The following is a 26,158-nucleotide window of genomic DNA, read 5'->3' on the forward strand; positions in this document are numbered from 1 at the left end:
TGCTTGAATATACATTCATGCAGATTGTTTCTTGACTAAGGTCACTGTGCTGAAAGTTTCATGGCAATAAAGTCTGGCAGGTCATGTTCTGAAGCATCACAAGTTGTCTTCATATATATGTGTGTGTGTGTGTGTGTTTGCATATGTATCTGCCTTGTAGAAGCTGATAGCGTATGGCCACCTGACAGGCAGCGCCCCGGACAGCACGGCCCCGGGCAAGAAGCTCATCGACAGGATCATCGAGACCATCTGTGCATGTTTCCAGGGGCCGCAGACTGATGAGGGCGTTCAGCTACAGATTATTAAGGTGTGCTCCGGCCCACGTTTTCTGAGATGTCACAGTTCATTACACAAGGACCATTCAACTCAAATTTTTAGGAGGGTCAGATTTGGAAGTCAAGTCAGTTTTATTTGTATAACCCCTAATCATAACAGGAGTTTCTCTTTTTTTCTATGTTTCACGTGCAAAGTAAGGGAGTAAAATGTGTAAAACAATGCACATTTTTATTTTTTAGCTCCAGTGTAGCTTGTTGTTTTAATGAACATAATGTTGCATTTAACATCTTTCTTCATTCAGTTTGTTTCTTTTTTCCCTTCTGCTTAAACAGCCTGAGTTAACCTTTTAAAACACTAAGTGTCTCTGCTTAAAGACATAACCAATGAATGGGCTCATAAATAAAATGATAATCTTCTGAACAGTATAAACACCCATAAACTTAGAATGTTTTTAAATACAGTCACAGTGATATACTTGTTTGTCATACTCATAAATAATCAAATGGCCGGTTTGAGGTTGTTAAGGGGCCTCATTCTGCCCATGGGCCACCAGTTGAATAGGCCTGCATTACAGAGATACTTTTTTATTTCTCAAAAGCAGATCTCTATATCTTTGTTTGATCATTTGCTCTGATATGAAATCAGGTTTATTGATATATAATTACATTAATCCACCCTGTAAGTAGCTGCTTTTTGGTTACTGCAGACAATCCTTCTGCATTATTGTTTTGTGACAAGACAAACCTTGTTTTAGAATATGAGTCAATATGTCATTTGTCAAGACTAATTTAGTTGTAGTTTAGTGTGAAATTAAGTTATAAATGTGATAAATTACAGGGAGACGAGACTTAAATTGGTGATTAAAGTGTGAAGTGGAGTTTCTAGCAATTTTGCCAATCTTCTATTCTAAAATAAACAGTGTAATTATATTTGTAGTATTCGTGATCTTTATAAAGGTCAGAATCTGTTTGATTCTTCTAGATTGATATTTTTTTGTTGTTTGTTTTGTTGTTAGGTGCTGGAGAATGGCAGTGAATTAGAAAATGTTGCCACAAAGGCAGAAGAGCACTCACAGTTCTCAAAGGCTACCCGAATTTTGATTTTATTTTGCTGTTGAATGGTTGTTTATCGTCATAGTTTGGTTGCTGACCACAGGCATTGTGGAATGGAAGCCTCAAACCTTCCACAAGCTGTAAAAAAAAAAAACACCTTTGAAATTTTGGTCATCAATTTCATCATCAGTGAGATGTGACTTGTAATACTGCTGCAACTTTGAAAGTGCCAAAGCCGCCATCGTTATTTTCCTCACATAGTAGCTTGTAGCCAAATCTGTTTCTCTGGATTTTTCTCCTGTAAGCACTTGGTGCGAATGACTGATGGTCTTTCTTGTGGTGCTACACTGTGGGTAAGAAATCATCAAAGAAACTTATCTTTAAAAAAATGCTCACGTCTCTTCTGTAACCTCATGTTATTCCCTCAATGTATCATCTATCTGTTAATGATTCACTCTTGAAGAGTTAGTGTTAAAAGGCAACTTGGGTATTTTTCAACCTGGACTTTATTTTACTATGTTTTTGTGTCTAAGTGACTAATGGGGACAAAAAATTTTGAAAATGGTTCAGTATTGGCAAGATGTGACACAACTGGCAAGTGGTGAGGTTACATGTTTAAAATTGTGACGTAAAAGTATGTAAAGTAAACTTAAAAGTAAGTCACAAAAATGACAAATATGTGTTAAAATTCCTGACTTATGTAGTACCTTTTGCATATGAATTCGAGCCTGTTTTGTAACCCGCAGTAACAGCAGAGAAAATTAATTTGTTCTGGTAAATCTCTCCACTGTCCTTTCCTTGCACAAGATATAGCCATAAGTCTTGCCTCTAACACCTCCTGTGCTCCCCTACTTCACTCTGTCCTCTCTCTTCCAGGCTCTGTTGACAGCGGTGACCTCCCAGCACATAGAAATCCACGAGGGCACCGTGCTGCAGGCCGTCCGCACCTGTTACAACATCTACCTGGCCAGCAAGAACCTCATCAACCAGACCACGGCCAAGGCCACGCTCACACAGATGCTCAACGTCATCTTTGCACGCATGGAGAATCAAGCAGTATGTCCAACCGTCTGGAAACACTCACTTGTAACACTGAATGCTGTTTATGTAGACGCACAAACGCGAGAGAGAGGGCAACTCCTCCCTTGAGCCATTCTCTGATGAAATGTGACACTAAACAAAAGCAGCTGTTTTCAGGATCAAACTTTGCGAGGTTGCAGTTTGAAAATGCTGCAACAAATTAGCAATATGTAAAGCTGTTTTGGCATGGAGTCAGATTGGACTGTAATATAATGAAAGACATTATATTCTGTGGGAAAGCTTTCTGCTTGATGGTTTACTTAAAACAACCTACTACTGATTTACAACCCCAATTCCAAAAACGTTGGGATGTTGTGTGAATAAAAACAGAATGCAGTGATTTTTGACCTGTATTCAATTTAATATAGTACTGACACAAGATATTTAATGTTCAAACTGATAAACTTTATTGTTTTTTGTAAATATACACTAATTCTTAATTTGATGCCATTAATGCAACCTTTTTTTAATAAAGTTGGGACAGGGGTGACTGGTAGTAACTGATAACAGGAGACAGACAGATTGCTAATTTCAAAATCCACATCTGTGAAGGCACCATTAATGCTGACAGGTTCATAGAGGTTTTGGAGCAACATATGCTGCCATCCAGACAATGTCTGTTACAGGGACGTCCCTGATTAATTCAGCGAGACGGTGCCAAGACACATTCTGCACGTGTTCTAACAGCGTGGCTTCATAGTAAAAGAGTTTGGGTACTAGACTGACCTGCCTGCAGTCCAGACCTGTCTCCCATTGAAAATATGAGGTGCCTTATGAAGCGCAAAATACAGAGACCCCGAAGTGTTGAACACCAGAAGTTGTATGTCAAGCAAAAATGGTTAATCGGTTTATCAGTTTGAATACTAAATATATTGTCTTTGTATTGTACTCAATTCAATATAGGTCAAAAAGTTTTTGTAAATTATTGCATTCTGTTTTTATTTATGTTTTACACAATGTCTCATTTTTTTGGAATTGGGATTGTAATTTAAGTCTACTGTTTGCTTTGTGTCCAGAGGGACATTTTAGGTGTTGCCTTTCAAAACAAAAGCTTGCTCTAATGTCATCTTTTTCTTTTTGAATGACACTTTTCCCCCTCCTCACCTGCCTCCCTCCCTTCCTTTTGGACACATAGCTTACAAATCACAAGCTATCTTGGTCTCTGGCCTCCAGAAAGCGTGATCGCCAGGTAAAGCGTGCAGGACTTGCCGTGACTTGCCTGATCAGAACTCTTTTGAACTCTTCTCTGTGTATCTGTGTTTGCGCATTAAGCTTTATCCTCATCCATTCATGCACTCATCCGTCCTCTTCCTTTGCTCCTACACTGCACAGGAGCAGGTATGCTGTGTACTCTTTTCCACCATATGCTTGCCGTGGCTTTTGTTGACTTGCCTACAAATCATCTTGCTTTTTCCTGCACCAGTCTACATTTTAGTTTACATTCACACCGGAGTGAAGCAGTAAGTGTTTTATTGCAGGTCAGCTATGCCTGTCTCACTCCTGCCAGCTTTTTTGTTACGTTTTGACTCTCCAAAGGCCTAATATAGTTCTGTTAGAACAATGAGCGACTGGTATTGAGTGAGACCCAGACAGACGGGGAAATATAAAGAAGCAGTCAGGGGTAGAGATAGAGAGACAAGGCAGACTTTGAGGCAGAGGCCTATTGTTGTGTTGTCACTGCCTGCATAGTGTGCTGCTGCTGCTGTACAGGGAGATCCACTTTATGCGTTCGTGTATAGATGTATCCTCCTGACTGCAGCTCAGCATGGTGTGATCACACACGCACGCACACACACACACTGTTTGTCTGGCTCACTCTCACACAGACTCAGCCTTCACTATCCGACTGAGGTGGCATTTAAATAATGAGCTTAGTTTGTTTGCGCTGCCTCTCGCCTGTCCCCTCCAGCCGAGGTGTGTTGTCTGGCCTTGTTACTGTTGCTCATATTCAATACTAATTGTTTCACTCAGAATGCTGTGTCATTGAATTTGGTTTGCTTACATTTAAATGTGACAATAGCAGCAGGCTCATTTAATTAGAGGTGAACAGCTTCTGGAAGCGTGGTTTTGAAAACAACACATAATGGGTTTAATAAAAGGAGTTAGATTTGAAATGCAGCTTTTGGTTTGCCTTGTGAGATTTTCTAAGAAAAAACATCATTAAATAGATGCAGAATTGTGACTTGTGGCTAGAAAGGCAGATGAGACTGAAATAAATTTACATTTGCCATCGGTGTCCCTGTACTTGGCAGATTTATGCCGTTAATTACAGTTAATGATTGGAAAGCTCGTCTGCTATAGATAGAAGGATCTCCATCTATCACCACTGTTTTGTAAATGTGCCACACTGTTCATATTACCATCTGTAACCCATGTCTCTCTCTTTAGTTACTGTGCTTTTTCTCTTCGAGTCACTCAAGTCTATAATTTGTTTTTGTTTTTGTTTTGTTTTTTAACATTTATGCCCGACAAATCTACAAATGCACTTGGATTGAAAATGCACCATGGGCTGTTGTTAATTTAGCTTGGCTGAGAGAACTTCCACTGCTTGTTAATTGTTTGCTCTCTCTTTTTTGGAACTTGTATTGGTATCTGCTATGAAATAATGAAGTATGTAACTGTGCATTTAAGTACTTTTTTTTCTCCCCCAAGATCAGCAGAGATCTGCTGTAGAGATTTAATCTGCTCAAAATTAGGGACCTATCAATACCAAAAACTCACTCACTATAATATTGCTATTAAGGCTGTAATATTTAACATCTACACATTAAAATGTCTAAAAATGCTATGCATCTGTTATATGTTTAATTAAGTTCCAGCTGGCTGTTTCTAGCTAGTTGCTGTAACTTCCAGGACAACATGCGCTATGTCGGATACGTTAGAAAGTTAGCAACAAAGTCGGCGAATATGACTAATGTAGCCTGAATAAAACTTTAATATTACCTTGGCCATTAACATGATTTTGTCTGAATCGTGTCAGATTTTCATTACCTATGGTGGTTGTATAAAAGTGAAGAAAACTCCTCTTCACAACATCTTTTGTTATTGATAATATGAGAGAGATGGTTAATAGTGCAGATTTAAAAACAAAAACAAAGAAAAAATGCTAGGCTTGATTTAACTTAATTCATGGCATCTACTTTCCTTCTTAAATAAAATAAAATACAAATGGCCATTCCTAAGCATGCGCAAAACTGGCATGCACTGTCTTCGGTTCATAGTATTTGAATTATGTATAATTGCAAAACAAAAACGATGCAACATAAAATGCTCAAAATAAATGATCAAATAAAAAACAATTAATCATGTAATATCACAGTAGATATCGTCACAGTCAGGTATTTTATTGTGGCATTTTTAAAATTGTCATATTGTAATATTTGATATGTTGCTACATCCCTTCTCAAGACCAAACTTTATTTCCGCTATGACTCATCCTTTTATGTGAAATAACACAATAGTCACTAACCGCACATACTCTTTTGGCCACAGACCGTGTGCGAATGTCTTGTGACCCACTTCTCGCTCATGACCTACCAAGCTAAAGCACAGCAACACTTTCCAGTACTCCATATCGGAAGCAGTGGATAACACATGTGAGCCATGACGCATCAGCCAGGACACGGCTGTATGAGCCATTTTCCATCAGAAACACCTTCTGCCACCAGCAGACTGAAATAGACCCAGTTCACACGCGCCAGCATGAATCGATTCCACAAAGTTTGTCTCATCGCTCTTGTAGTAGCATGTCCTACTTCTCAGTGAGTGCGTATTCATATACATTTCCATTAGAACACACATCTAATGTATGCTGACACTCTGTAGATGCTATAAAATCTTGAAAATAGATCTAAGAAACGTTGTCTTTTGCTTTGACATCTGGAAGTGTTGTGGCTCTGCTTTGGGTTCAGTGAGCCCTCAGGGAATCTAGACAGGTTGTTCAAACTTGTAATTGCTGTTATGAGTTTGTTTACATAGTCTTAACCTGTCTTTTTCTCTGTGTGCGTATGTGTGTGTGCTGCATGTGCCTGTTCTTTGAATGCTTTTCCTGTTCTTTGCGTGAACTGTCTGTGTATGTGCGTTTTTGTTTTGTTTTTATTTTTGTTTTTTTGTATGTGTGTGTGTCCCACCCTGCTCGCAGCTGCAGGAAGCAAAGCAGCTGGAGAGAGAGCGTCACCGGCAGCATTCCCCGGTCACCCAGCACACCGAGCCAGACTCCCCCCAGCTCCAGACCCACATCCACCCGCCGACCAAGGGTCAGGCCCAGGAGGCCAACGGGCCCGTCACCCCTCCGACCCCCAGCATCACCATCCCATCCACCCCGTCCACCCCCTCCACACCCGCCACGGAGAGCGGCAGCAGGTCTGTGTCTGGGGAGGCGGAGGAGCAGAGGGAGCAGGAGGAGCAGGGAGAGCAGGGGCCTGTCTACGAGAGCCCAGATCCAGAGAACGGCTCTGATTTCTGCGTGGCTGAAAACGAGCAGACTGAGGCAGATCAAGCCACTGCAGCGGCACAGAGTAAGACTGCTTACAATTGATTGTTCTGGAGTTGTATTAAAGAAACTTCCTATCTTGAGTCTTAAGTTAATATAGAAAGAGACTAAAATCAGATTTTCCCCAATTCCAACATCGCTTGTCAACTTTTATGTCTGTTACCTAGCAACTGTCACTACCTTTCCCATCTTGTCGAGCAAAACAACCCTATAATCATTGTTTTTTCTCATTGAAACGTACAGAAAATAGACACAGCAGATGAGTTAAAGGTTTTCATAACAATAGTAAAGAAATCCAAAATGTTCTTTTGGGGAAATTTACAAGATATTAGCTACTGTTAGTGAACACTGCTGTTAGATACTGTTAGCTAAAACAACTGTGAACCATTACCTACTGTCAGCAAAAACTAGTGTTAGCTAGTTAGTAATTTAGCTTCTACTAGAGGTGGAGGAAAAATGAAAGTTAGGACAGCTTATTAGATGTCCTAAAGCTGGGAGAGTTTTATTTAAGATTTTGGGAAGTTAGGATGCTTTTGTAATACACTTTTCCTATCTTCATTTAGGATAGAAAAAACATACTTTGGAAATGTCCATCAATCAAATCCACAATCAAATTGTGTTTTAAAAATAATTTGAACTCTAAACGCATTTGATAAGCAGCCACAGAAAAACTACAATCATATATTTTAAACATTTAATTTCTCTTGAGCTCTATGCACATTCAGTATCGTATATTTTCTAATAAAAACCTCTTGAGTTACAATAAACATCCTGTAAATGCACGATAAAAGCCTCCCTCTTGACATTTCGTGCAATTTCATTCAAAAAAAAAGAAAGAAAGCCGCCAGAATCACTGTTTACTGTTCTAAACATCTGATACCACATTCACCACTACAATGGCTCATTCACTGGTGTAGAATATGAGAAGCAGGATTTAAAAAATAGTCTGTCAATCACACTGTAACTGAATTCATGCTCACCCAGAAAGCACTACGCTTATAGCAGAAGGGATATGATTGCTTTCTGCACCTTTTAGTCAATAAAAAGTCTGTTTTCCTAAACTGTGTGTGTGTGTTGTTTAGATGCAGCAGCCCAGCAGCATCCAGAGGCAGTTGAGGAGGAGGACGAGGAGACCCCAAACTATGAGGAGAAAGCGCAGGAAATCGTCCAGAGTATTCTGCAGGAGGTGGTCAACACTGTTGCAGGAGGTCAGATGTGTTCTGTTTGCAGTAAAAAATATAAAAATAAAAATTTTTAAAGGCAGTTTATGATTGTAATTATCTTTATTTATAGGCATCATCATCATTCAACTATTTAGAAAAATAAAAGCACAAGAGAGATGATACCTGTATAACAGATTTTCTGACAGTAAAGTAAAGCCATAAAAATATTCTAAATATAGCGTACACTTTGATTTTTTTAGGCGTACCTTTTCTTAAGTGGCTTAAATAAGTTTTGCTGCTGACCCTGTCCACAGCAGTACATTGCTTTGCTTCCTACACTGGAACTCCTGCTGGTTCTCCAAACTGGCAGCCTGTCAACCGCTTTCTGCTGTAGGTAATGCACTGCCTATGGATAAGTACATCATACAGCTTCATCAAATGATCTGAACTATCCTTTTAAAATAACTGGCAAGTGAGTGCATTTGACATGGTGCATTAGCAGCTCAATGAACAGAAAGTATAGGTACTTCAGGCACAACTACCCCTCTGCTCATCTCCAGGAACCCTTTTCAGTATGCTCACCTTTTGTTTGTTGTCTTTGACATTTCTGTGGAATACAGGTTATTTGAATGTGCACTTTTCCACCAAATGCAAAACTGACCCCTACAAATTTCCAACAGGATGCAGCTCAACCGTAGAATCAGCCACATGTATAATTTATCCTCCTATTATTTGCACTTTCCTATCTGAAATGCATATGGAAGAAGGAGAGAGGTACAATTTACAGATTATACAAGCTGCACCTCAGCGAACAAGTGACAAGTAAACTGTTCTTCCAGGCTGGTGCTTTTGTTTGATAAATAAGAAGCACCTCTTTGGGTACAAAATGTGTCTGAACAGAGATGCAAAAGTCTAAAATCCCCGGCCCTTTATTAAGAAATAACCTGGAAAGCTATAGTTTAATTTTAGGTCGGGTCGAGCTCCCTGAAGTTCCCTTACACGCTGGCAAAAAAAGAAGGCAGAGCACTCTGTCTTTGTGTGCAAATGTTAAAAAAAGCCCTTATTTTTTCTTGGTTGCAAAAAAAGCTTTATTAACTTGTACACACAAAAGAATAGTGCTTTGGCTTCCTTTTTCAAATACACTCTTGCCTTGAGCAGCAATTTGACAAACAGGCTTTCATGTTTGGGAGGATCTTGAGCAGAAATGCACTCCAGTATCCTTTTTTAACCTGAGAGTTCTCTTACATGCTGTTGAACATGCCATTTGCTAATGTGCCGCTGTCATTTTCTCTGTTTGTACTTGACCAGAACATCACGTCCAGATTCAGATCCCACAGTTTAAAGGGATAGTTCAGATTATTTCATTTGTGGTTGTTTGAAGTACTTATCAATAGCCAGTGAATTACCTACAGTAGATGCCGGTCGGCACACTAGCATCTACTGTAGGTAATTCACTGACTATTGATAGTCAGTGGCTTACTTACAGATAGCAGTACATTGCGTAGGTTTAATGCTGGTTCTCCTCTCTTCGCCTCCAAACTGGGACGTGCCGGTCATAAAACATGTAGTTCTGGTAGAGGATGTTTCAAGGTATTTAAGTGTCTTCATATCCAACTCCTCCCTGCTCCATCATCACCACAGGTCACTGCCTGGACCCCACAAACCTTTGCTCTGACACCAAGGAGTCTGGCGGAGAGAGTGAGCCAGCAGAGTCAGAGCCGGCTGAGGCGGTGACGGAGGGCACCCAGAGCTCCCTGGAGGACGAGGGCACTCTGGGTAGCGACAGCGAGCACGTCCATGCAAACGGCATCCCCGGCACGCCTATTTCTGCCAGCTTCACTCCCTCGCTGCCTGATGACAGACTGTCTGTCTCGTCCAATGACACTCAGGTGAAGGACAGAGCGGAATGGTGGAAACAAAGCATGATCGAGATTAAAAGCGCCTCACATTTCCTTTTAAAGTTTAAGTCAAATGTGTTTCATATTTCTGTGTTATGATTGTTAGCTGAGTTCACTCCCGTTTAAATATTTCATTCTCGTCTATTATGATGTAACATTTTAGCCCTGCTGAACAGCAGTACTGGCTGAGAGTAAGAGGAAAATCATGTACAAAAAAATTTAATATCTGATCTAAAAAATAATGAAAACAATAATGAAAAATAGCACCGTTAACTAATCAAGGTTTTAATAGACCTTGAGACTTGTATTCATGCACCTTTCACATTCAGTAGGCTGGAGGATGTGAATAAGCTGTTGCTGTAGCTGTGCACTGATTTGATTGTTTCTATTTGTCTGTAGGAATCGGGGGCAGCACCGGGCCAGCCGCCGGGTGCAAAGTTTTCCCACATCCTTCAGAAAGATGCCTTCCTTGTCTTTCGCTCACTCTGCAAGCTGTCAATGAAGCCGCTGTCAGATGGACCACCTGATCCTAAGTACGAATGCAGCCTGTGTGCAGTGTCTGGTCATTTTGTTTTTCATATTTCATCTTATCTGACAGCTTGTTGTAGAGTATGCGAGACAGCTTGTTTTTAGGTCTGCGTCTTTGGCATAAAAATATTCTCAGTATACTTAACAAAGCATGTGTAGAAACAGGCTGTGATTTGACACAGCGTTGGGGTGGGATAGCGAGAAGCTCTGTTCTGATTGGTCGATTGATAGAAAGTTAACCAGCACCAATTTTAATTATCTTTAAATCATAAAAAGCTGTAATAGGCATTATTTCATTAAAATTTTGGTTGAGAGAGCTCATTTGGACCATTGCCTGTCACTAACAATATTTAAAAGCATTACTTGAAAAAACAGTGTGTCTGTGAGTGCCCACCCGTTTGTATTTTAGTTTTTTTTTTAAATTGGATCCAGTCTGAATCAAACAACCAATCAGGGTTAGATAGCATGTAACTAGCCAATAGCAGAGACTCTGTATACCATCACTCTAGCAATCTTTTAATTTCTAACAAACCTTTACCAAATATTTCTTTAACCATCGCTGCTGTACCTGACTGAACATTACTAAAAGAAAACCCTTTCATCTGATAAGCAAAAGAAAGAGGAACTTTCACTTTATGGTGCTGCTGTATAAATGAGTTCATAGTGGAGGAAACATAATAATTCTTGTAATTTGTGTCAGTTACTTGTGGATGTTCTCATTCTCAGACTTGTTTGAGAACTTGTAGTCTTGCAACACCAAACAATCTGAGATCTCCCTGCCTACCACTTATCATCTGGGGATTTCTAAATGCAAGGTTGTTCCTTGAACAGTGGATTGCACAGCCACTAAAATAACGTACACCCCCTCTAATTTTGTACCCAGTTTTAGCAATGAAAGCTGGGCAGTTGTCCTCAGTTTCTACTGCTCAAAGCATTTAGAGACTGACTCGTGAGTCCAGAGAACTTGTTCTTTGTCATTTAGATATTTGTCCAGCTTTTGTTCCTTAGCACATCAATACTTAAAGGTCATATTGTACTCTGTTCTGCAGTTAGTAAAGCCACTGTGAACCCCCCTGTACTGTACTGGCTCAGTTATTATTCTGTGTGAGTGTGCTGGGATAAGAATAGACATGAGTCATGGATTGCTCCAGCGCTAACGATAGTGTTTTGAGAGATGATGATGAAGGAGACAATGAGGCATCGCTCAGCATTTTCTGAATCACTTCCTGGTTTCGTGAAGCGCAGAGTCCCATTTTAACTCTTCCCTTTTCAAAGCACCAGAGATGGAAAAAAGTAATCAGATTTTGCCATCATTCAATATATTGCCTCTGACCATGCCAAAATAGAGGCATCTGATTGGCTCATCCTGATAGCAGCAGCTTTTGTGAAACAGGATTTCCTGCATCTGGTTTCTGTGTGTAACTCAATTCACATGGTGTCTGTGGGTGCACTTTGATATTTGTTTGTTTATCTAATCTTTTCAGTTTTTCACTCCAGTTGGCAAAATATAAGCTCGGCCCATTCTTGAATTTTTCAGCATTTCAAAATAAATGTGGTAGAAATGCGAGAGAGCAGCGTGTGTGTATGTGTGTGTTTGTGTGTGTGACGAGGGCCACATCACTGCCAGACACAAACCTTTTACCCTCCTAACAAGGCTGCTCTGTGGGATGTTTCACTCTGTCACGCACACAGCAAACAGGCTGAAAAGCTGCATTATTATTACCTTAATTTTGATTAACCTGAGATACTCAGCATTTTCAATGTTCACTGAGACCGTAGGCTGCGTCTGTCCTCAGATGCAAAAGCCTCACCTTCAGAGTGGTGACAGGTGCAGACAGCAGTACTTCTTGGTCAAAGTAGAGTAAAACTGTAATGGTAACAGACTGCATATTGCAAAACTAAGGTGTTACATTGCACATCAACAACAAAAAATCTATCTAAATCTAAGTGCTCTATTGCGTTACTTTCCAACACATTAGATTACTTTAGATTTTTTTTTTTACCCAACAAAGCAAGTAAGTCTCAAGTCCCAAGTCCCAAGCTCTAAACTTTGAGTTTTTAATTATTAGGATTATTGATAATCACTTAATTGTTGCAGATCTAGTGTCCTATTAGTGTTACTTAATGTTAAAATGACATTAATATATACAGAGGATTTTTCTTTTAGCAGTTTTTCATAAACTATTTTCTATTTAAGTTTTTCAGAAAGTTTACCTCGAGAATGCCTGTGTGTAGCCTTTTTTGGGGGAAAAGTCCATATTTTTGGGCACTTGCAGAAGCAGCAGCAGAGACATTTTTGTTGTGCCACATAAATCCTACTTTGTCTGCTCGCCAGAGATGGAAGACATTGCGGAGAAGCAGCCAATCTCAGCATATAAAGTAGCTGAAAGTATGTTTTTTGAGCTCCGGTTTTTCTGTCCTGCTGCTGCCGAAAAACAGTTCAGACAAGCTGGGGCTCCGCGCACACAGGGGCTTTGATTTAGTTGCCCTACCATTTCTTTTGATGGCTGTTGAAGATTTTAACTCTCAGATGAGGAGATAAAGTATGATGTGGTCTCAGTGTGCATTACACTGCTGCTTCTTTGAGGTATAACTTTGCTTGAAGGACAGTGAATTTGCCTATAAGTACTTGGTTTTAGTTAGACTGCTTTCCTTTTTATGGCTGGATGTATTGTTCTGAATGTCTGAAATGTTAATGCTCATCAGATTGGACAATGTGTTCCCAGAGTCTTGAGCAGATGGCTGGGAAAAAATCCCTCAAGTTGTTTTATGCAGGAGCCAGCTTCATTCTCAAAGGGTTAGCGTACACAATACAGCATGGGAGCTAAAGATACAGACATGGACCTGCACTTTACACACCGAAATACACACAGTCAGTCTTTCCTCTCTCACTGCATTATAATTTCTTCAATATATTATCATCTGCTTCCTTATTAAAACAGTCAGACTGACCTCATAATACTCTTGATCATATTCTGCAGTTTCTTTTGCTTGTTTTTATTACTTTACATAACCTTCTCCCTCTGACTTCACACAAATAGTTTTAATAATTTTACTGCCACAGCTGTGTTTCATGCTGTCTCTAGATACATGGTAACCCTGCCTGAACTTCTTCCTTTTCTCTCCTTCTGCTTCAGGTCCCATGAGCTGCGATCGAAGGTCTTATCCCTGCAGCTGCTTCTGTCCATCCTGCAGAACGCCGGGCCCATCTTCAAGACTAATGAGATGTTCATCAACGCCATTAAGCAGTACCTGTGTGTGGCCCTGTCCAAGAATGGAGTCTCCTCCGTGCCTGAGGTCTTCGAACTGTCACTCTCCATTTTCCTCACTCTGCTCTCCCACTTCAAGACGCACCTCAAGATGCAAATCGAGGTACAGCATTCACTGCTGCATCAAGAAAACTTCAGGTTTTTTGTCAGCTTGACTTAAAATATAACGGTAATGGCAGAGATATCTGATGACAGCCTGAATACGCCTTAACACGATGAAACAATAAGACATCTTAATGTCTCAGGGTTTGTCAGGCTAATACACTCTGAGGAATAAGAATTCCAAAAGAGTTCTTACCTTGAACTATTTACTTCTGAAGAACCCTTTTTTGAAGAAAGGATTTGTCGCAGGTTCTTTCTAAGAATAAGGGTTCCATTAAGAACCTTTTTCGTTAAAAAAAAAAAAACTCTTGGATGTTGGATTACTTAACTCTTTTGTCAAGGGTTCATTGTACCATAACATAAAAGGGTTCTCGGAACCCTTGGAATATAAAATGGTTCTCTGTACAGCCCCCTTGGTTGGTTCCCGATAAAACCCTTGGACTATAAAAGGGTTCTCTGTAGAACCCCCTTGATGGGTTCTAGATAAAATCCCTGGTTCACTGTATAACCCCCTTGGTGTGTTCTAGGTAAAACCCTTGGAATATAAAAAGGTTCTTGTCAGAACCCTCTTAATGTGTGTTCTAATCTACTACAGACTGTAACACTTTCTGTTCCTCAGCAGTTTGTTCTCCATGTCATGTTTTGTGCTCAGTTCTCTTTTTCAGCTCTACTTGATTGATATATGGAGGTAAAACCTGATGAACTAGTTGGTTAAGTACAGTATCTATATTTATTCAGTATGTCCACCCACTGTTTCTTCATGAGAAGCAACACTTTGACACCTTTTCTGGCAGCTGACAGCCTTTCTGGGAAACACAGGAAATTAATGACTACAGTGGGAAGATCGAGTCAAAGAGGGTGTAAAAATATTAATTGGAACAGATAACAATTAAAAAATCTGCACTTGTTATTTTACAGGACCTAATTTATCCATCTGTACTCCTTTCACAACATGCTTGCTCAAATAAAACAGACATAGAAGTTCTGCTCTTTTCGGCGTGTTTCCCTGTTGGAGAACACGGCGTGAATTATATTCTGATTTTGACACCAACATTTCTCAGTGCAGCAGGCAGCTGACACACAAGTGATGTATGGGAGATGTGGTTTCTCACAGACTACTGTAACATTTTTCCACCTCAGTGAAGTTAAGGGTTGCACTTGGGATGCCACGGTGAGGAAATTTTCACACCAGTTACAAAGTTCGTTGTCAGTCCAGTGTTGCTGATTATACTGAATATTTTACAGAAAAAGATCAAGAGAAGCCAGGTTTAGTTTATAAAACCCTGATATCACAACCTCAAAGGGCTGTATATGTAATAAAAGCAATAATCACACAAAATGCATAACATAAAAACCATACTATAATTTTATACAATAAAAACGGTAACAAGCAAGATTAAAAAGTGTAACATGCAGTTTATAGATACATAACCATGGTTACATAGACTGAGTATTTGATTTGTTCAATGTTTAAGGCAGACTAAAGGAGGTTGAAGGCTGAGGCAAATAAAATGAGTTTAATTTTTTTAAACAGTCAAGACATGGGCATATTGACATTGTAAAGGCCTAACAGGTATATGAGGAGTAACTACAGCTGATAGGTAAGATGGTGCAGGTCTGTGCAGTATTTTATAAAGTAAAAAATTGAACTCAGACCTAACGTGTACAGGGAGCCAATGTGAAGTAAGAACGGGTGATGTGAACAAACTCAGAGATGTGAGTGATGACGCTCAGTATCTGCAACGTTAAAGCACTTACATTGATCTTTAACGTAAGATCTTTAGAGCTTCGCCTTACTTTAAACAAGGTGAATGCTTAGAAGGTTGATGTATTATTAAGTTTTTCAGCTGCTAGGTTTGTTTAACATCCTCCACACTGACCTCAACAGCAGCTGATGTTGATGACCACCTGTTTACTGTGTCTCCTGATGGAAGCTCATGTGGGCTCCAGGAGAATATTATGTGTTATGTTGGCAATGCAGACAGCTGATGGTGGGGTTTTTTTCTGCTCCTCCTTGTTTGGCTGCTGTTGTTTCTCACTGTCACGTGGACTCTGTCTGCAGGTTTTCTTCAAGGAGATTTTCCTGTACATTCTTGAGACGTCAACAAGCTCCTATGACCACAAGTGGATGGTCATTCAAACCCTCACTAGAATATGTGCAGGTTTGTGTCTCCTGTTTTTTACTTTATTAAAGGAAACTGCCCTTTTTAACATAAATAGGAAATATTGGTACTTTGATCACGAGGCACTAATCGAAGCTTCTGGTAGAGTAAAACCTGATTAGCATTGTGTTTAATCACATCATATTTTATTGAAGGTTTCAGTTAATTTAATGATTAGAATTAACCTCTCATAAAAGGTGTAGTTATGTAGCTGCTCACATTAGACTTCATAAAAGTAGAGCACACAGTCTGTGTTTGTTTCACTGTCAAACTCCATCTGTGTCCCATCTGTCTCTCTCTCAGATGCCCAGAGTGTGGTGGACATCTACGTGAACTATGATTGTGACTTGAACGCTGCTAACATATTTGAGCGGTTGGTCAATGACCTCTCGAAAATTGCACAGGGTCGCGGAGGCCACGAGCTTGGCACGACGCCCCTTCAGGTCAGATTTTTTTTCCTCCCTTTTTTTTTCTAGTATTTTGCATTATTTGGTGTCACAGTTTTTTGTAATGGAATTAAAAATGCTCTAAGGCGTTGCAATAACGAGTTTTACATCTCTTTGTAGGAGCTCACCCTGAGAAAGAAAGGCCTTGAATGTCTAGTGTCCATCCTGAAGTGTATGGTAGAGTGGAGTAAAGACCAATATGTCAACCCCAACTCTCAGACCAGCCTCGGTAAGACACTGATGCTCTGGACATGAATCCTGAACTGAATATGATAAACAAAACCTTTGTGTTCATTTGATAACACTTTATTTGACACCTGTCATGAACATAAAAGAGTCTTTATGAAGGTTTATGTCTGTCATCATTAAGTCTATCCGTTATGTCATTTATGAAGTGCTATTCTAATCCAATAGACTTTTTATCAAACTGACGATTGATTGCGTTCACCATGGACAGAGACTAATAAGCTTACTGTGAACAGCCATGATCGGCTCCTACATGCGTGACTGCTGCAGACAGGCAAGACCAGAGATATATCAGCCTTTTAACCCCAAAAGTTTGAACTCTGAGCTTCCCTCCTGCCAGTAAAGTAATCTGCATCAGGTCTGTCCTTGGCTCTCAGCAGCTGTCTGTCAGCTCTGTGCCAGTCTTCTCCACACTTGTATTTTCATAGCAATAAAATATTACCTTCCCTCATTGACGCTACCGGTACTCCAGCCTTCAGATATGCTGGATTTTGCCATATTGCTCAGTTACTGTTTTCTTGGCAATATGCATTTGCGAATTTGAGAAGCAGAGCCTCTGAAGGGAGGGGTGTCTCTCAAAATGACTCACTCCTCATGTCTTTGTTATGACAACTTGATATTAACCAAGAAACAGAATACTAAATAACAAACAAAATGTCACAACTGACAGAATGACCACAGTCACTAACATTCATAAAGGCTCCTTCATGTTCGTGACAGGTGTCATGACAGTTTTATGCACAGCCCTTTAAATAAAGTGTTGCTGTTCATTCTGATTGCTCACACACATTCAATATTTAGTCTTTAGACACACAACAGACAGAATTAAGGTTTGTTTATGTTCACAGCTTACATACAGATGGTACATGCTGGAATTGTTTGTCTGCCTGCAATTTTACGCTTTGTTGGCTTTGCTTATAAAAATCCAGATTGAAGTTTTTCCTCTAAAGTCTGTAGAGAATTGAACTTATGTTGTGTCAGAGACGAGACTGCCAAGGTTACCACCAGTCTTTTCCCTGATCGGCCTGGTTGTTGGCAGCAGTTGATCATTGAGGTTAACTGGGGTTAGTGGTAAAGCTCACATCCATCAGCTCGGTTGCAGTTGGTTGTAGGACTGACAGTTGGCATTCATCAGGGAAGCTACAGCTCTGAGGAGGAAGGCGAGCATCCGTCAGCTGAGCTCCAGCCAGAGGAGGCAGTGAGATAATGCCCACAGGGCCGGCGCAGACAGACTAATCCAGGAGGTTTAGTCTAAAACGGAGCAATACCTGGAGCCTAGCCGCTGTGAAACGCCTGTCTACAACATATAGAGCATATCCATGGGTGTGTGAGAGTGACTGGCCCCTGGGTCTTCCGCACACCAGAGGATTTCTGTTGTTTTCCAAAGGCTCTAGCTAAGCAGAAAGCGCAACTATGTGAAAGGGCTGGAAAGATATCCCACAAGCCCCTGGGACTCCTCACAGGCTAGCCTCAGGCTAAGCTGTCAAGGCTAACCAGCTGAGGCAGTTGTGGTAACTCGCAGGGACGTTATCTTGCCAAAACTTAGGACAACTCATGAGCAATCTAACAGGAGCTCATAGGTCAGAATTTGAATTTTGAATGTTAAATTCGTCCTGCCGGCTGTTGGGGATTTCAGATGAAGACTGTTTTCTTCCTCATACAATGCAAGCATGTTATGATTTGTGAATACAAAACATTGAACCGTGCAAGTACAATATACCGTATATCATCACTCTTTCAATTGTCTCTTGTTGTGTCATTTTCTCCCCGTTTTGTTTGACTTCAAAGCAAGAGCAGGTAATAGTAGAACAGTATGGAGTGTTTGTGCTAGAACGTGTTTTTGTGATGGGAATCACTCATTTTACGCTTGTTGTGTCTGTAGCTTGAGATGATTTTGTACTAGTCTTACAATATATAACCTGTGTTGTTCGTAGGGTTTCCCCTTATTCACTTACACCACATGGCTCGAAAGTGGTTGATAGTTGGGTCTCATTCCCAGTAAGCATGTTCCTGATAGCGTTATAATACTAGAATTTTAAACTTTGATACAATACTAATATGAAAAAAAAAACAATACTCATTACTTCATTACCTTATACCATGACAAAAAGAGAAAAAAGTCCAAGGCAAACAAAATACAATGATTTTTTTTTCTTTTTTTGTGCTAGTACAGAAAAAAAGTCATTGCACTGGACATTAATATTGAAGAATGTGATTAAAAGCATCAAAGGACTCTTAATACACACAGTATTTATTATCAATTAATATATTGTGCTAAATATTTTTTCCTGCTGTTAGACTAGTTGACTAGTCTAAATTAAAATTTGCATTTAATTGACAGGGAAATTAGTGGCGAGGAACATCCCTGTTACCAACATGTGTCTCCTGTGACCTGTTAGATTTTTGTAAAGCCTGAAAACAGAGCCAAGAGGAGAAGCAGAAGTCTTACATTACATTAAGCTTAAAGGTTATTGTGGAACTTTTGCCCAATGATGCCAGAAATAAATTGCCTAGCCCAGCTTTAAATACAAATGCTGTCCATGAATATGTCATTAAGTATTTCCCCAGTACGCAGCAGCATTCAGGTCATTTTACCTTCTCCCTCTGTATCCCTCTGCCTTTTTCTCTCTGCTCTGTAAGCCTAAGAATGGGAAGCGCACTGCCAGCTCACATTACTGTGACACTGGCCTGAATGTTTTAAAGAGTTTCCGATGGGTAATCAGACGCCTGGCCCTAGCACGGTGGTTGGAGGGCGGACCTGATCCCTCAGCTCATCTCAGCAGCCTTGAGAAACCACCTCGCTTGGTCTTTGAGTTCTGGTTGCTTCCTCTTTGACTGCCTTGAGGTTTTTAGACAACCCACCTTTTTATAATAACTTCCCCTTCCTCCCCAGCCTTGCACCTGCTCTGTGTGAAAAAGTATGTGTCCTCTGGAATTTGTTAGGCTGTGGTCTTGCGTGCATGTGAGTAACCCCTGTGCGCTTACCCTCCCTGCCAACAACAACCATTAAGAAGGCCTTAGGGTCTTTTTGTTCTCTGTGTTGCAGTTTCCCCTTTCAATTACTGAAGTCTCTGTGCTGCAGTACTAGCTTTAAGTTAGCTCGCTTTTCTGCAGCCTGCGGACTGAGTTTGTGCCACGGACTGAGTTTCAATTAAAAACTTCCACCTCTGTGATGGTTTCAGGTGGTTTCTTCTTACAGTAACAATAGAAGGACTCTGGTTATTTCCACCCATCTATCATCCCCTCTGGGTTGTCTTATCTCATATATTTTTGCGCTTCAGGTCAAGAGAAACCATCAGAACAGGAGAGCACGGAGACCAAGGCCCCAGAGACCATAAACCGCTATGGGAGCATTAACTCGCTGGACTCGACAGCCTCATCTGGCATCGGCAGCTACAGCACCCAAATGTCGGGCACCGACAACCCCGAGCAGTTTGAGGTCCTCAAACAGCAAAAGGAGATCATCGAGCAAGGCATTGACCTGTAAGTTCTGCTACATGCACTTAAATATTTTATTTTATTTTGTTTTTACTGTGATGCTGTGTCAGCTACAGTGTGTTATGTAACTCTGGGTCCTATGCAGGTTCAACAAGAAACCAAAGAGAGGAATCCAGTACCTTCAAGAGCAAGGCATGCTGGGTACAACCCCAGAGGATCTTGCTCAGTTCTTGCACCAGGAGGAGAGGCTTGATTCGGTAATAAGTCACCCTGTTTTTATTCAGTTTCTCAGATGAAACAAAGTACAGAGTTGCTGTGCTGCTCTCACAGCAAGACATAAAGGTGCACAAACCACACAACTGATCTCAGCTGAGCTGTACCGATTATATGATTATAATGATTAATATGATTATTATTATAAACCTGAGTCTAGTGAGCCATCATTCAAACCAACGTCATCTTCAGCCTCCATCTGAGTCCTGACTTGAAGGTTTTTGTGTCAGATGTAAATAAATATGTCTTGGACAGGCGAATCGTGGCACAGGTCTTGTAGTCTGCAGCAGCCCCTTCTCTTTTTTAACTGTGTTTATTGCTTTGACACAAGATGCATACAGGAGGTACATCAATGCTAGCATGCAACCTTTTCTTAAACCCTCCCCTCTTAACCTCCCTGACCTCTTTGCTTGTAACAAGTACATTAACAAAAAGAACACAATATATTTATTCATATAAATACAATTATACTGTATACTTAAACTATAAAAATATATTATACTGTAAAAAAGAGGGTTCTTCATGAGGTTGGACAAACTTCACAATCTGTCATAAATCATCTAAGTGTTCTCCTTCTTAAGTAAAATAAGCATCCAGCAGCAAAATGTTTGGCAAATAAACAAATAGCCAGTCCAATGCACCTGTACTTTCTGCTTTGTGCATCAGGCAGCCAAACCACACAACAAGCCACACAATAATCTGATCCCTGTTCACCAGCATTAAACAGCCATACAATGACTGTCCTATAAGCAGCGCAAATGTTAGCTCTAATGAGAAGCATATTCTTTCTTGAACGGAGGGCCTCAAGGGTGTCACTGCACAGTGGTAATCGGCAATAAATTGAGTTCATAACATCTGGTTAGAAACAAGGGGCCCTTGAGATGCAGTAGCAAACAGAGAGGATAAACTGTGAAGGTCCATCATGTATTTATCAAATCTACACTGACTGGATAGTCCTGCTGTTGTCCTGATGTAGTCGTTCATAAGAGCTTCAAGTGGAAAGCCTGTGTGGTGAAAAGACCAACAGGTAATAAGTTGTTTATTCACCATGTTGGAATCAATTTTCTCCCTGTTATGTGAAACATGTTGGTTGAAGAACAAGTAACACATGAGGTTTTAGAAACAGAACAGCCTTCAGGTTCTTTCTGCAGGACTGTCTTGTTTCAATCTGTATTTTACATTGCAGTATGTTAAAATAAAACTGACCTCTCTCTTTGGGTCTTTTAGACTCAAGTGGGAGAATTCCTCGGGGATAATGACCGCTTCAATAAAGAGGTGATGTACGCCTATGTGGATCAAATGGACTTCCAGGGCAAAGACTTTGTTTCTGCGCTGCGGATGTTCCTGGAGGGCTTTCGGCTCCCCGGAGAGGCCCAGAAGATCGACCGGCTCATGGAGAAATTTGCAGCGAGATATCTTGAATGCAATCAGGGGTGAGTTTACATCTCTAAATGGAATATCCTGCCTGTGGAAGTAACTGAATTTGATTTTTCATGGCCCAAATACATCATGCTGTGATATTAATATGCATCCTCTCTCTCCCTGCCTTTTTCTTCCCTTCAATTTTCCAGGCAAACCCTCTTTGCCAGCGCTGACACCGCATACGTCCTTGCCTACTCAATCATTATGCTGACAACAGACCTTCACAGTCCACAGGTAAGCACTCCACCTCCATGAGGTGGTAGCAGCTTTTGGGAGCGTGTTTTAACAGCAGTCGTTCCCTCAGATATCAGCGCAACATAAATCACAGCGATTGCACAAGCAGCTTCTGACCCGTATCCTTGTTGTTCTCTGCGAAGGTGAAGAACAAGATGACGAAAGAGCAATACATCAAAATGAACCGAGGCATCAACGACAGCAAAGACCTACCTGAGGAATACCTGTCGGCCATATACGATGAGATTGCTGGGAAGAAGATCGCCATGAAGGAGACAAAAGAGCTCACCATGAAATCCAACAAGCAGAGTGAGTCTCGCTGCTATGCAGGGGCAAAAGTGGGCCAGTACAGTCCGATACTCACTACCAATAAAAGATTAAGTGCCGGTACGCAATATCTTGAGGAGGGGACGGCAGCTTCCTACCAAAACCCACATACAACAACCTGCCACGATTACATTTCCAACAATTAAACATATCTGAATATGTAGTAGAACTTCTGCAGCTGACTGTCCAACATACAGGCTGTGCATTTTTGGCAGGCAGCCATTTTTTGTAAAAATCTCCCAAGTAAAATGACAAAATAACAAAATATGTTGTAATATTTTGTGATGTGACAGTTTTATTACTGTTAAGAATAGTAGGTCAAATATATGTCAGATGAGGTGTCAGATGTTAACTTCAAATAAGAAGGAAAAGAATACAATAAGTCATTTAGTGAAAGAGTTAAATGCTTAATGAAAATATACAACGGACATACATTGGGTTGTTTACATTTGCATCAATTGTTCTGTGACAAAACATTTCAATGAGCTGCTTAAAATTCAAATAGGCTATTGTTACATTTTTTTTTTTCTGTAGACAGTTCAGCTTCCTTTTGACACTTTTGCAGAGCTCGTGATGAAAAGCTGCTGTGTTTTCCTTGCTGAGTTTGTTTGGATGCTGTAAAAAGCTTGTGGTGTGTGACTGTTCATGGCTCATTTTAGCTCAGTTGTAGAGGTAGAAAACATTCTTAACTCAAGTAGAAGTACAGAAACTTGTTTTAAAAAAAACTGGTGAACGTAGAAGTCCTGTCTCAGTGTTTTTACTCAAGTAAAAGTGAAAAATTACAGGCTCTGAAATGTACTCTGTAGTATTAAATTAAAAAAATAGCTCTCTGAAGGACATTTCTTCCAGCTGTTTCTGTGCAAAGTTAACTGAAGTTGACTATTAAACCAGTCTAACATCAAATAGAATTTAAAAAAATAAAACAACCGTATACTGAAACTATGAAAATCAGCTCTGCTCTAACGTGCAAATCAGTCAGCAACATAACTTGAAACATGATCAACACGAGAACACACTTCAGGTCTAATTATGCCTTTTCCCTTTTGTTAGAAATTCCCTCAACTCTACTGGACGACCAAAATCTTTTGTTCAGCCTCAGCAGAGGCTGGTTCACAAAGTTCTTTGAATCAAGGTGCCCTTTTTGGGTCTAAAAATCAGGCCTGCGGTGCTAAAAAGCCTCTCACATACAGCTGACAGATTTGCTGGATGTCTTTTCTCCACAGTTGAGTTTCCCTCTCTTGTTGTGTCTTTTAAGTTGTTTTCGTCTTGTTACATCTTTTGTGCTCATATGTGATATGCGCTGATGGATACACCAAGGAATTGTCATGTTATTATCCCATCCATTTAGGCTGAAATCAGTCTTGATGTTGGAGAGGCACAAAATAAAAATAATCCATCAAAACAACAACAAAAAAAAGATCCAAAATAGTGCATCTAAATGAGTTCAATACAAGAGACAATGAATACGAGCAAAAAAAAGGAGTCAAATTAAAAGCCGTTCTGTGAAAAATAGTTTTTAAAAAGAGTTTTAAAAGAGGATGCTGAGGTAGCTTGTCTGACCCTCAAAGGAAGGTTATTCCACAGTAGAGGAGCCCTTACAGTGAAAGCTCTACCACTGTGTCTCAGATCTGAGAGTAAGAGCAGGGGTGTACGGGGTGAGAGGGTCAGTTAAGTAAGATGGAGCAAGGACATTCAAAAACAGGTAATAAATTCTAAAAATCATGGGTAACCAGTGCTATGAGGGGAGAATCTGTGAAATGTGCTCGTATTTTCAAGTTGTAGGACCCCTAGCTGCTGTGTTTTGTGCAAGTGGGAGGCGGTCGATTGACTTCTGGGGGAGTCCAGCAGATATTGAGTTGCAGCAGTCTAAATGGTGAAGACAAAAGCATGAACGAATATTTGTGCATGACTGAATAATACAAAATAGCAATATTCCTGATTTGACCGATAGCTGGTATGGTGAGATTGCAGAAATGTCTATAGAAGGTCAGATCTGAATTGTAAATTACGGCCAAATTTCTGGCCTAAAGAGTGCACTGCAGACCCTGGGAAACAAATATCTGTTTACATAATCTGTGCGCTTTGGGTCCAAACCCCTTCACTTCAAATTTAACATGAGAAAGTTACACGACATGTAGGACTTTATGGCAGTGAGACAAGTTGTGAGTTAACTGAGGGGAGCTATAAGGGATTTATGGACAAGTAGATTTATGTATCATCTACATAAAAAGTTGTCAGAAAAATAAATACTGAAGTTAAGAACAGATTCCTGAAAACTCTTCTTAAGTGTAGAAACATTACTATAGATATAAATAACTATGTATAAAGCCTGTTACTTCCCACCTCTGCTCAGGTGTGGCCAGTGAGAAGCAGAGGCGTCTGCTTTACAACGTGGAGATGGAGCAGATGGCCAAGACTGCCAAAGCTCTGATGGAGGCTGTCAGCCACGTCCAGGCTCCCTTCACCAGCGCCACACACCTGGAGCACGTGAGGCCCATGTTCAAGGTAACGCAAGCGGACATAGATACACACACACACACACACACTATGTGACACACACACTCACTGTGTAACACCTCATCTGTCTGTTGCTCCTCAGCTTGCATGGACACCGTTCCTGGCTGCTTTCAGCGTGGGTCTTCAGGACTGCGATGACACCGAAGTGGCCTCGCTGTGTCTGGAGGGTATCCGCTGTGCCATCAGGATAGCGTGCATCTTCTCCATACAGGTACTGCGGTCTGAACTGAGGGATTAGTTGTCTTACTGTTTCTCTCACCGTGCAGTATTCCAACCCACTGCCTTGTCTTTTTGTCTCTGCTACAGTTGGAGAGGGATGCGTATGTGCAGGCCCTGGCGAGGTTCACCCTACTCACAGCCAGCTCTGGCATTGCAGAAATGAAGCAGAAGAACATCGACACCATCAAGACCCTCATCACTGTGGCCCACACTGATGGCAACTACCTGGGCAACTCCTGGCATGAGGTTTGCTGTTCTCATTCCATTTAAAACTGCCTTTCATTTGCTTTTGCTCTCTGTAAATCGACATATCTCCCTTTCCTGATCCAAGCTGTGAGCCACAATAAGCATTGATTTCCACTGGGATACACGTGTCTTGTCTTCGAACAGCAAGAAGCTGCTCCAAGGCACAACATGAAACAAACTAACACTGCCTCTTGTGGGTTATTACCTAAAAAGATACCGTAAAGATGTCTAAAAACAGCAGCACTGTATCAAAGAAATCATAAAGTAAAGTGTTAGTAAATGCAGTTGCTTGTCAAAAAAAGAAGTACATGTTTTAAACTACAGCTGTAAAAATAGATAAAATAGACCCAACCATAGTTGCGACATGTCATAGCAGGTCAACAGCATTTTGTCACATAGAAGTGGTTCATGATCTAAAAAGATTGGTACCTGACAATTAAGTTAAGATGCACTTTGTGTGAAGATTTTCCAGTCATGAATCTGTAATAAACATTGTGTTTTTTTTATATTTAAATTTTGAAAGTTTACAGTGTATAAGAACTTAGAACATTATGATTGAAGTATATGACGGCCATTTCAGTGCTCTACTATGGCTCATAAGTTGTTGCTGCAGTTTTTTGGTTAATATCATTTATCACACAGATGTAGTGCACAATTTAACAATATGTTACCAGTTGAGAATGATACATATGGTCTAAAATCCCTCCAAAATGCCACAGTAAGTCAGTAACAGGCATTCCATTGAAAATTGATGCTTTGATTTGGTAA

The 26,158-nt window shown here is 40.4% G+C and overlaps 1 protein-coding gene across 2 annotated transcripts in view; it reads left to right on the top strand.

The window, feature by feature from the left end:
• Positions 1-26,158, top strand: part of arfgef1 (ADP-ribosylation factor guanine nucleotide-exchange factor 1 (brefeldin A-inhibited)) — a 78,105-nt gene that overhangs the window by 34,108 nt on the left and 17,839 nt on the right. The window contains exons 4-22 of one of the 2 annotated variants that reach the window (XM_084710379.1): positions 161-307; positions 2,205-2,384; positions 3,544-3,597; positions 6,550-6,925; positions 7,983-8,108; positions 9,705-9,952; positions 10,361-10,494; positions 13,627-13,861; positions 15,923-16,022; positions 16,326-16,465; positions 16,589-16,697; positions 19,996-20,197; positions 20,298-20,409; positions 21,653-21,858; positions 21,997-22,081; positions 22,225-22,390; positions 24,762-24,913; positions 25,008-25,136; positions 25,232-25,390. In XM_084710379.1, the coding sequence (XP_084566505.1) occupies positions 161-307; positions 2,205-2,384; positions 3,544-3,597; positions 6,550-6,925; positions 7,983-8,108; positions 9,705-9,952; positions 10,361-10,494; positions 13,627-13,861; positions 15,923-16,022; positions 16,326-16,465; positions 16,589-16,697; positions 19,996-20,197; positions 20,298-20,409; positions 21,653-21,858; positions 21,997-22,081; positions 22,225-22,390; positions 24,762-24,913; positions 25,008-25,136; positions 25,232-25,390 (3,060 nt within the window). The remainder of the gene's footprint in view (positions 1-160; positions 308-2,204; positions 2,385-3,543; positions 3,598-6,549; positions 6,926-7,982; positions 8,109-9,704; positions 9,953-10,360; positions 10,495-13,626; positions 13,862-15,922; positions 16,023-16,325; positions 16,466-16,588; positions 16,698-19,995; positions 20,198-20,297; positions 20,410-21,652; positions 21,859-21,996; positions 22,082-22,224; positions 22,391-24,761; positions 24,914-25,007; positions 25,137-25,231; positions 25,391-26,158) is intronic. The other variant, XM_084710380.1, reaches the window with a different exon arrangement.

This window comes from Lutjanus erythropterus, chromosome 21 (assembly GCF_056507025.1).
Source record: "Lutjanus erythropterus isolate fLutEry1 chromosome 21, fLutEry1.hap2, whole genome shotgun sequence".
In the NCBI taxonomy this organism is placed as follows: domain Eukaryota; kingdom Metazoa; phylum Chordata; class Actinopteri; order Lutjaniformes; family Lutjanidae; genus Lutjanus; species Lutjanus erythropterus.